The sequence below is a fragment of the Palaemon carinicauda genome, chromosome 9 (assembly GCF_036898095.1).
Source record: "Palaemon carinicauda isolate YSFRI2023 chromosome 9, ASM3689809v2, whole genome shotgun sequence".
NCBI lineage: Eukaryota > Metazoa > Arthropoda > Malacostraca > Decapoda > Palaemonidae > Palaemon > Palaemon carinicauda.
Genome location: NC_090733.1, coordinates 71,967,584 through 71,980,083, shown reverse-complemented (window position 1 = coordinate 71,980,083; position 12,500 = coordinate 71,967,584). Strand labels below are relative to the sequence as shown.

At 36.2% G+C, this 12,500-nt stretch overlaps 1 protein-coding gene across 3 annotated transcripts in view; it reads left to right on the top strand.

Annotated features, from left to right (window-relative positions):
• INPP5E (Inositol-3-phosphate synthase) overlaps positions 1–12,500 on the top strand; it is a 405,071-nt gene that overhangs the window by 164,120 nt on the left and 228,451 nt on the right. For all 3 annotated transcript variants that reach the window (XM_068380074.1, XM_068380073.1, XM_068380075.1), the window contains one exon: positions 528–638. In XM_068380074.1, the coding sequence (XP_068236175.1) occupies positions 528–638 (111 nt within the window). The remainder of the gene's footprint in view (positions 1–527; positions 639–12,500) is intronic.

Below are 12,500 nucleotides of genomic sequence, written 5' to 3'. Positions count from 1 at the left end.
CTTATTCACTTAATTCTGTACTGATTAACGCAAAAAAAACATGTAAAAAATGGCAAACACTACGGCCGATGCTCGGAGATAACTTTACGCGACGGAGATCCGACGGGAAAGAACGAGCGATGCTGTCCTCATGAGCAGCCTCTCGTCACTCGGCCACCTACCGGCCTCATAGGGAGCCGTCTCGTATCCTCGTATCTCAAATTTGTTTCGTATCTTGGGGCAAAAATTTGCTCGAAAACTTCTTCGTATCTCAAATTTCATGTATGTTGGGACACTAGTATGTCAGGGTATTACTGTATGTATGTATGTATGTATGTGTAAAAATTAAAGTTGACATGCAATAAGAATATGTGTATCATAATCCATACAGTACCTACATACACACATATATATAGATTTTATCTATCATTTTATAGTTTGACACTTATATATGTTTATTATTGCAAAGAAATATATTGTGCTCAAGTTAGTTTTACTTACCTCACATATTGCAAAATTATTCTAGAATTGTTTTTTTGATTTTCCAGGAACCACCAGTGAATTTGGAAGAATTCTTACTTCCTGAAGCAATGGAAAATGTACCAGACATTTTTGTAATTGGTACTCAAGAATCTGGAGGTAGTCGTTCAGAATGGGAGGTAAGTATTACATCGCCATGATTAGATATTGTTGATGATAGTAAAAGTCTTCATGTAGGTCCAAGGAATTTTTAGATATGCAATACAGTGTATCATCACAGTAGAATAACTTTAAAAGGAAGGTTGATTCTCATCGTAGTTTCATTTTTATCTATTCTACTAGAGATCTTTGTACTGTGTTTTGTTAGTATAAATATCTGTGAACCTCCCCTGATGTTCATATTGCTTTTTTTCTCTAGAACCTTGGAATTGCGACGTCATTAGGAAATTCTCCCATGTTTTTTCCTTCTTACACACTATATCCTCTAGTAAAGCAATGAGATCAGCTTCAACAATAATATGGTGCCAATGATGAATAGCTTTTTCAGTCTTAAAATTCATTGTGAAACAACAACGCGTGCTCCTCCAGCCCTGATGTTAGGTGTTTTGTCAGTTTTTATACTGTTTTTATACTGTTTTTAGTGTTTTTAAGAGGTTTTCTCGAGATTTAGCACCAATCGCTGTACTTCTGTACGTGAAAATTATTTTTAGGTGATCATGATCCATTTCCTCTTTAGGTCTAGTATGCCTAGGGACAATCTCTCAATTTAGAGAGTCTATTGAGAAGTGCATAGTCCTGACTGTTCCTATATCAGAAGTACATTTTATGATATAAAAGTTTGGTAAAAGAAGCTTACTTTTAGTTCAGACGTAATCTGGGGAAGACTATGCTACTTGCTTATAAATAAAATGATGACTGTACAGCCTATTGAGTAAGTTTAATAGTCATGAATTTTTTAAGTGAGAGCTCAGGGTAATTTCTCAGACCTAACCTGCCCTGTTTCAAATCTTAGTCTGACTTCTCAGATATTGGCTAGTGGTTCTAGTACACAATTCATATGGTACATGGCACCTCCCAGATTCTAGATCCTCACAAAGAGCCTCAAATTATTTATTTACCTAACTTTATCTCCCAGACTATATGAAGATATAACATTTAAATATCTCTGTTAAAAAATTCATCCTTGGCCAGTCCTGTGTTTTAAATGTTATGATTTTAGACACGTTAATATCAAATGCATTAATGGCAAAAGATGTTTCAAGTGCGCTAGGTTTCATGACTTCTCTGCCGATTGTTTAGTAGATAAATTTTGTTTGTATGGTGAAGGAACTCACTCGTCAAATACATATCAATGTCTTAAGTATAAACTTGAATAAGCAGTCATTGAAACAGCAAGTAACAAATAGATCACCTTTTGCGTAGCCAGAAAAAACTTTTGGATGATAATAATTCCCAAGTATCGACTTACTCGAGCATTTTGTCAAATTCATATGATTCGACTTCTCTCTCCAAAACTGATCATACTTTTGCAGGTTGTAATTTACAGAGTAATGACCAATCCACCTCATGTGCATTAAGTCACTCTATACCATTGCATTCCAGTACTTCTGCTTGTTGCATGTTTAAATGATGCTACTCTCTTTACATCAATTCTATCTCCTGAATGTAGATCTGGGGTTGCTGAATCCCTTAATAGAGAACTAGCTAAAATTAGTGCATGGTGCAAATTATGGGGTATGAAGTTGAATCTCATGAAAACTCAAAGTTTGATTATAAATAGGTCAAGGACAATGGCTTCTCAACATCTGGATCTCAGCATTGATAATGTTTCCTTAACTTTGTATGACTTAAAATTTCAGGTGTGATTCTTGACAGCAAATTTACTTTTGAGAAGCACATTAGGTCTGTGTCTTCTGCAATTGCACAAAAAAAATGGCTTATTGAGAAAGTGTTTTAATATTTTCAGTGATCAATCTTCAGCTGCTGATTCTCATCTTAATTGGTTTGACAGAAACTTACGGTTTATCAAATTTCTTATTCCTGATCTAGATATTAATCTTTGGCACTGTCGTTCAATTAGTTTATTATGCATGTTGTATAAGATTTTTCATAATTCTGACCATCCTTTACATTCAGATCTTCCTGGACAGTTCCATCCTGTTTGTAATACTAGGCATGCAGTTAATTCTGATATTCAGGCCTTTTCGATCATGAGGCTCAATACCACACAGTATTTTAGAAATTCTATTCCAGCTGTGACCAAGTCGTGGAATGATCTTCCTAATCAGGTAGTTGAATCAGTAGAACTTCAAAAGTTCAAACTTGCAGCAAATGTTTTTATGTTGAACAGGCTGACATAAGTCTTTTTATAGTTTATATATGATATATCTGTTTTGATGTTATAACCATTTTTAAATTAATTTATTGTTATTTTTTTCTCATCGTTTATTTATTTCCTTAGTTCCTTTCCTCACTGGGCTATTTTTCCCTGTTGGAGCCTTTGGGTTTATAGCATCTTGCTTTTGCAATTATGGTTGTAGCTTGGCTAGTAATAATAATGATAATAATAATTACCTATAATTACTAAACTGAATGCTAAAAGCACTGGAACTCAAAATCTTCATCATAAGCAAGTAACTCTGATTCCTATACGGAACAGAATTCACACTCTAGCCACTTCTGATACTTCCGAGGAAATCAAAGGTCCTTTTGAAGTACATAAGGTTAATCATGCACCCCTAGAATCTAAATCTGAGAGAAAAAATGGATATTTGAAAATGGAAATTCTCCATAATGAAAAATAGAAAATTATGAAGACTGTGTGAGTGAGGCTGAGGAGATTTCTTCTGAATTCATCATAAGAGATGATTCGTTAGCTGTTGTAACAAATAAAACCGTAGCAGAAACAGAAACAATGCATCGACTTCCTGCCTGTAAATCTAACCCTGACATAATCATTCAAGCTACCAAACATGTAGTAATGGTGAGGATCCATAAAAACCCTTACGATATATATATGAACCAAATCCAATTGGTTATTGCCATTCAAGGAAATAAATCCATCTCTGGTAATGGGAATCACTGTTGAAGTGATGTTTTTACACACAACAACAGAATAAAGTAACCCACAAAATTTCATGCGACTGCAATTATTGTTTCATTTCTGAATTTTATATAGTTAAGAACATAAATATACATAAAATTGGAAATATGATTGATAAATATATATCAGCAATTAACCCTTTTACCCCCAAAGGACGTACTGGTACGTTTCACAAAACTCATCCCTTTACCCCCATGGACGTACCGGTACGTCCTTGCACAAAACTGCTATTTAAATTTTTTTTTTGCATATTTGTGATAATTTTTTGAGAAACTTCAGGCATTTTTCAAGAGAATGAGACCAACCTGACCTCTCTATGACGAAAATTAAGGCTGTTAGAGCAATTTAAGAAAAATATACCTACTTCAAAATGTGCTTGAAAAAAAATAACCCCTGGGTGTTAAGGGTTGGAAATTTCCAAATAGCCCGGGGGTAAAAGGGTTAACAAACTGGTTGATATAGCCATAGAAATTAGTGCATTGAAACCATATTTTAATAAGATTTCTTCTAAGTTTGGAATAGAAGCAATGAAAAGCAGGATAATTTCTTGGCAAAATATATCTAGTACTGTATATCAGAAAATAGAGCAATGTCAAAGATGTGGCAAAAATTTTAAAAAATTATTGGTGCCTAAACCAGACCTGCAAGACATGCATTAATGCATATGGGTCACATTCCATGATGCACATTTAGTAGCAGCAATGTCAGGGGGGAGGATTGTAAGAGGTTAAAGATAAATTTTTTTTACAATTAATCACAGTCCCTTTTCACTATTAAGAAGGCAACATGCACATAAACTAGCCAATTTAGTTTGGGAGAGTCAAGCTTTAGTTTTTTGGGAAAAATTATGTGACTGTGTTAAAGGGGACCGTCCGCTATGGTGTATAAATTAGCAACTTGAAAAAATCGAAAATTAAGTTATTGTTTCTATGTATGCAGAAACATGTCATGCATGCTCTCCAGAAATTTCAGCCAATTATTTTAAAAATAATGAAGATAAAGCGGTCTTTAAATGATGACGACATCCTAACTGCATCGTCTGCATGACTGAGTTTGACAGGAGCGTCTTGCGTGTTTATTTTGGCCTACTATACATACAGCGTTATTTTTCAAATATGTTTCGAAATCTTGTACTTCTGACAGAGATGGAAGGTGTTGGGACAGTGTAGTCGAAGAACTGCAATCATACGAGAAGGCCAGCGAGTGACTCCAAAGACGTATGTGTGACGAACGTGTGTTTGTTTACTTGCAGTTCGTATGTACATTGTCTTTTTATAACGTCCTCGGGAACTTTATAGCAATGCCAAAGTTACCTAAGGTCAAAGAAAGAACAACTAGTAAGCAGAGAGCAAAAAAAAAGAACCAAGAAGTGAGGGAAACATGAAAAAGAGTACTAAGCTGGAACATTCCAACTAAGACTCTGGAAACAATGAGAGGCATCTGGCTACTCATGACACCCTTACATTAGCGTATTGGTACATTCAGGCTTTAAATACCTTGTTTAATGAACCTTAATGTAGGAATGAACAATAAAAGTAGCAATCAAATTTATCATAAGAATGTTATTTTGATTTATTTAGAAAATCTTTGGGAGATCATAATTCAAAAACATACTTATTCGCATGTCGGTAGCTTTTTTTCAATTATTTATTGTTTTATTCTAGAGAGAAAGATATCATTGCAAAGAAGAATAAAAATCCCTTAATTCTGTGTGACCTTTTTTATTTTCCCTGTTTTTCATGATACTTTTGCATCTAGACAAGAAAAAGAAAAAAAAATCATTAAAAAAAAAAGGAAAATCAAAATTTTGTCTAACTTAATTATTCAGTTTATTAAGTAGTTTTTATGGTATGATTTTCAGTAGAATTGGTGTCATATTAGTGGAGAAAAAGCTATCTAAAATTTTTTATTTTAAATCAAGATTTTTGCCAATAAATAAAATTTTTTTTATCTAATGACTTGAAATTTTTATATGATGAAGGTATTATATATATATATCGAAGACATATGTAGAAATTGTGCATTTGGAATAAGAAAAAATGCAAGACATAGGGGATAGTCCCATTAAAGGAAACAGCAGTTTATCAGAAGAAAGTTTAATTTGCTGTTTATAGTATTTTGTCCAGTAGATTTTTTTGAGGCTGACAAACTAAGAATTCAGGGAGTGGCTATGGTGTAAGAATTTCTCACAGAATTATTAATGAAATCTCTACTGGGGCAAAGAAGAAGAAGCATATACCCATTAAAAAGAGAGATGGGTCTGTTATAACAACAGAAGAGGAAGAAAAGCAACGTTGGATGGAACATTTTAGTGAGTTCATGAATAGGAGATATGAAGGGAATAAATTGATTGATATACCCGAAGCTGAAGAAGACCTTGCTGTGTCCATGAATGAATTTAGTGTGTGTGAAGTCGAAGTTATCATTAAAAATCTAAAGAAATGGAAAGCCCCTAGATATAATGAAATAACTGCCGAGATGATATTGGCTGAAAATGAAGCTTTTCCCAGAATACTTACAAGATTATTTTGTAGAATGTGACATGAAGAGGGAAACCCTGATGAATAGGAGCTAGGAGTGTTGGTGAAAATGGCAAAAAAAGATACCTGACTGATTGCAATAATTACAGAGGCATCATACTTACGTCAGTATGCTTCTTCTAAAGAGACTAGAGAGAAAGTTTGATGAAAAGATGAGAGATGAACAAGCAGGATTTAGAAGGTAGAAGTTGTACTGACCAAATTTTCATTTAAGGACATGTGTGTACAGCAATGTGTAGAATATAGAAATCCACTTTTGATGGCATTTGATAGTGTGCACCAGCCAATTTTGTGGGGAGTCCTGTGTTATTATGGAGTTCCTCTTAAATATGTAAATTTGATTGTGTTCATGAGCATAGCAAGTGCAAAATTAATGTTAGTCAAGTCCTGTCAAATGAATTTCCAGTGAACAGTGGAGTACTTCAAGGGAATGTGTTGTCACCTATGTTGTTTTTCCTCCTTATGGATTTTGTGGAGAAGGATTGAACTGGATTGGTAACAGGGAATTAGGTGACCCAGAGTATGCTCATGACACTCTTCTTATTAGCAGAACACCACACGACTTGCAAAGCTTGCTTACCAGAATGTGTGAAATATCACACAAGGTTGGCCTTCAGTTAAATAGAAGAAAGACAGAGATGATGAGAACGTAATATGCAATAGGAGATGAAATATCATTGGAAGGAGAAAGGATTAATAAGGTAGAATCATTCAAGTATTTAGGAACTACGATCTCTAATACAGGATCTTTAGAATTGGAGTTTAATGAAAGATTGAAAAAGCAAATCAGACAATGGCTCGGTTAAGTAAAATTTGGAGATCAAATCGTCTGAAATTACATATAAAAATCGGCTATATATATCTCAGTTTAGTTAGATCTGTGTTACTGTATGGACATGAGTCATGGTATAACTATGAAACAATATCCAAGAGAATTTGTAGATTTCAGAATAAAGCCGACAAAAGAATATTGGGAGTTAAATGGCAGGACAGGATTAGAAACGAAACTCTAAGAGAGATTTCTTTTTTAGTGAACGGAGTGGAATACCGAGAAATCTGGGCCTAAAGGTAAACAATCAAGATGACTTGATTTTTTATACTGGGCAAGGGGACCTAGCTAGAACCTCATATTTCCCTATTTTCTTTTCTTGCCTTGAGCTTGCTGAATGAACAGGTACAGTAGTTTTTTTCTGGGGAAAATCAACAATGTAGGAGAAAGGTAAAAAATTTTAAAATATTTCTGGGCTAGTAACAGGATGCGGTGTGGAAAAAAAATTTATTGAAAGAGGCTTAACAACAATAAAAATTTATTAGAAAAAATAAATGAAAAAAAATGGTAAACTGATATGAAAATACAGGTCTACCAAACAAGAAGTAGAGACATAAATATCTCCATACAGAACCTCTTAGGGATCAATCCTCTACATATCAAATCTACATATATATATATATATATATATTATCACGCCCGAAAGTATTTTCGTTCGTTCATTTATATATTTATCTATTTATTTATTTTTTTGCCCACGCAGTCGTATGTTTGCTGCTTGTTGGTAACTGGGTGTTGTTTGCTTGTTATTTATTTTGCAGTCGTTAAGGAGGGTAGTTCTAATCCAACAATTTCTTCCTTTACATGATGACGTGGAAGCAGAGAGACTTCTTTTTCGGGAAAAGCCTAAGTTTGGAGTCAGTGATCCTCAGAACGCTAGAGAGGTTGGGATTACCTCTGAGAGGTTCTTATCTACTGAGAGCAGTGGATTTGCCTTGGATCGCTGCAATGGTGTGTAGCTGTTAGTGCCCTTTATTAGACATCAACGCCTGTCTTTGAGTCTTCAGCTCCTTATACCACTGTCACGCCTGTTTGATCATTCTTTCGCTGCTGATGCATGGATGTTTGCCTTCGAAGAGCTGCTGTGATCGAGTGTTTTTATCAAGTTCTCGATACTAATCTTGGTCTTCATCTGGAGGATTACAGCACCTTTTAATCTGCGACGGAACACGGGAGAGGACATCAGCCTTGGACAGCCTCTAATGGAAATTCAGATTTATCACCTGGTCCCTCATGTTTATTACTGCAACTGCAGCGCCGTTGATGATACTTTACGGGAAGTTAAGTATTGGTATTAGTAACTGTCCTCCATTTTTAGAACTGCAATTAACATTAACAACACTTCGTTACAACGGAGCATCAAGTTTACGCTGCAGTGACCTGAAACTTACCTCGGTCCAAATATTATTTAATTATTTTCTTTTTCTTTTGTAAATAAATATTTATATTTCCTTTTTGTATCATACTCCCTCGTTGTCCTTTGCCATCATTGTTTATGAACTATAACTGGTTGTTAAAGGTACTTAAGGTTGTACAAAATACTATTGTTTTTTTTATGTAACGGCTTTATGCAAATTATAAAGAACCTGCTTTAACATAAAATGTTAATGTTATTAATTAAGTCGTGACATAAATTGGCGACCGTGACAGGATGGCAAAGGGTCAGTGAGGTAGTGTGAAAAAGTAATTTTTTTTTTATTCTCTTTTGACGGGAAACTTTAATGGTTCATCGTGTTAAGTAGCATTTTTTCATTTTAACAAGATGTCAACTTTAAGCGAGTTAACTGCCATTGGTGAGAAACTTGGATTGTCAGGATCTGACTTAGCATATTTCATAAAAGAGCAACAGGAGTTCGAACGCGCTAAACGAGCAGAGCAGAGAGACGCTGAAAGAGAGCAAATGGAAGCAGAAAAAGCAATATTGGCTGAAAAGAGAGCGCTTTTGGAAGCTGATAAAGAAAGGCTTGAGTTAGAGATAACTTTAAAGTCTTCAAAGTCCGATGAAACTTCTATGAGTGCTTCTGTGCCAGCTAAGTTCAGTGATAAGTGGGGAACTAAGCTAATTCCTAAGTTTAGCGAGTCAGATGTCGGAAAATTTTTCGTTGCTTTTGAGAAAGTAGCTCATCAGTTAGCTTGGCCCAAGGAACTCTGGGCTGTATTAGTGCAATCTGCATTCTCTGGTAAGGCACAAGTAGTTTATGCTGCGTTAAGTGCAGAAGATTCCGGTGATTATGATATTGTGAAAAAAATGGTTTTAAATGCATACCAGCTAATCCCAGAAGCTTACCGGCAGAAATTCAGATCCTGGCGTAAAATGTTTAATCAAACATTTGTAGAATGGGCAGGCCAGAAAGCAGTTAAACTTGACGAGTGGTTGGCTGCAGAGGAGGCAAGTACATATGCCGAGTTACGAGAACTGGTTTTGTTGGAGGATTTTAAAAATAACATTCCCAAAGATGTCCGCATCCATATTGAAGAATTTAACATTGATAATGTGAATGAGGCAGCAAAGGCAGCAGACAGGTTTGTTTTGTCACACAAGCATTATGGTAAGAAGAAAACTCATTGGGAAGCAGGTGAGGAAAAGGTGGAAGTAATAAAGGGTAGAGAAAGTCCTTCATCGCCTTCGAGGGGTGCGAGGCAGGCCCGGGACATTGTTTGTTATAAGTGTGGTAAGAAGGGCCATGTTAAGTCACATTGTCCTGAAGTAACTAAGTCGGTTAAACCAGTTATGTTGATGGATTGTAGGTCAGTGCCGCCTGTGTCTTCTAGTCTTGAAGGAGAGGTGAGTGGGAGCATGCCTTATGGTAAGGAATTTGAAGACTTTGTCTTTAGAGGTATAGTGAAAGTTGGATCTGAGGCAACTGATGGTAATATCGTTGCATTGCTGCGGGATACTGGCTCGTGCCAGTCCTGCATTCTGGAAACCTCTCTCCCTAAAGATTTCTCACGGAAAGGTCAGGATTTTGTGTTGCTTGGGGGTTTCCCAGATACAGTAACATCTTGGCCTGTGGAAGAAGTTTATTTGGAATCTCCTTTAGTAACTGGTAGGTTGAAACTGGCTGTAGTTAGTGCATTGCCTGTGAGTGGTGTGGATTTGTTGATAGGCAATGATGTGATGCAAGGTAGTGGCACAGCCTGTGCATCAGAAGGTCGAAAGGGGGCTAGTGTGGTTAATGAACGTGTTATGGTAAATGTTAAACCTGTTGTTCCTGTAACCCGAGCCCAATCTAGAGAGGAAGTCAAAGATGGAGAAGCTGACATAAATTTGGAAAACTGCTTCCAAACCAAAACTCAACCTAAGACAACGAAAGGTAAGTCCAAGCAGATAAAAAATCTTTCGTTAAAGTCTATGGTTAATATATCTGAAGACTCTCCTACAGATTATAGTGGCACGTTTCCAGATAGGCAAACACTAATTAGTGCTCAAAAAGAAGATCGCGAATTGAAAAGTATATATGAAGAAGCAGAACAGCTAAAGGAACAGGATGATTTAAGTGAAGCAAGTTATGTATTAAAGAATGATGTGTTATATAGATTAATTCGTCCAGTGACCGCATCTACTGATGAAGAGTGGAAGGTAAGGGAACAAATTGTAGTACCTAGTAAGTTTAGGCATTTTATTTTGCAAGAGGCTCATGAAAGTGAATGGGGTGGTCATTTAGGAATACGAAAAACGCTGTCCAAAGTGAAAGATAATTTTTTTTGGCCTTCTGTAAAGAAAGACGTAGTCAGACATTGTAAGTCATGTCACCAGTGCCAAATGGTTGGAAAACCCAACCAGAAAATTACTAAAGCGCCTTTAATTCCCATCCCAGCTGTTGAAGAACCATTCACGCAAATTGTTATTGACATTGTGGGTCCTTTACCCAAAACCAAAACAGGTTTTCAGTACATGTTAACTATAATGGACAGAACCACTAGATTTCCTGAGGTAATACCTGTTAGAGGCATTAAGAATGGTATTGTAATTAAGCATCTCATGGACTTCTTTTCTCGTTATGGTTTGCCTCGGGAGATACAGTCGGATCAAGGTTCTAATTTCACTAGTAGGGAGTTCCAGGCTAAAATGAATGAACTTGGCATTAAACACAACTTGGCATCCTCATATCATCCCGAAAGTCAGGGAATACTTGAAAGATTTCACTCCACTCTGAAGAATGCTTTGACTAAGTATTGTTTAGACCATGTTGAGGAATGGGATAAAGACTTGCCTTTATTGCTTTTTGCTTTAAGATCAGCCCCTAGTGAATCTCTGGGCTTTTCTCCTTTTCAGATGGTCTATGGACACAATGTGAGAGGACCTCTTGATTTATTAAGGGAACATTGGGAAGGGGGTAGTGGTAAAATGAATTCACTTGATTATATTTTGTCTTTCAAAGAGAAATTAAGGAGCATTTGGCAATGGGCCCAAAATAATCTCTCTACTTCGCAGGCTAAAATGAAAACTCATTATGATAGAAAGTCTCAAGTAAGGAATTTTGAAGCAGGAGAACAAGTACTAGTGTTACTTCCTATTCCAGGTCAGTTCAGAGCTCAGTTTGTAGGTCCAGCAGTGGTTAAGAAGAAACTGAATGATGTTGATTATTTGGTGGAAATTCCAGGGAGGAGGAAAAAGTATCAGTTGTGTCATATTAACATTATGAAGAAATATTTTTCCAGAGCTAACACTGTTAAATCTGTTTCAGCTGTTGTACCCAAAGAATGTAATGGACAAGAAGTGGAAAGCAAAGAATATGGATGGAATGGAGAAAACTCTAAAATTTTGTGTAACCCAGATAGTTTGTTTAAACATCTGAATGCTCAGGAAGCTACTGATATTAAGGATTTATTCAAAGAACATCCGTCAATATTTAAGGACACTCCTGGTCTTGTGCGTAGTTTGCAACATGATGTTGTACTAAAGCCAAATGCCCAGCCAATTAGACAAGCCCCTTACAGGTTAAGTCCACAGAAAGCTGAAGCTGTGAGAAAGGAAGTCAGTTATATGTTGGAGAATGACTTGATATCACCAAGTAGCAGTCCTTGGAGTTCCCCGGTTGTATTAGTGAAAAAGGAAAATGGTCAAGACAGGTTGTGTTTTGACTACAGGAAAGTAAACGACTTAACAGTTGCTGACAATTTCCCTCTGCCTCGCATAGAAGATTGCATAGATAAGATTGGTAATGCCAAGTATATTAGTAAGTTAGACCTTTTAAAAGGTTACTGGCAGGTTCCTCTGACTGAAAATGCACGAGAAATTTCAGCATTTATAACACCTGAAGGTTTATTCGAATGTAAAGTCATGCCCTTTGGCATGCGTAACGCAGCCAGTACCTTCCAGAGAATGATGTGGATGATCACGAATGGATTGAAGGGTTGTGTAGTTTATCTGGACGATATAATTATTTTCAGTGACAACTGGAAAGACCATGTCGATAGAATCAGGGCCTTATTTCGTGCAATTGCTGACGCTGGTTTGGTGGTAAACCTTTCTAAATGCGAATTTGGAAAGGCTGAAGTTATCTACCTAGGACATCACGTCGGACAAGGTAAAGTATTACCCAAGGAAAAGAACATTGAAGCTGTA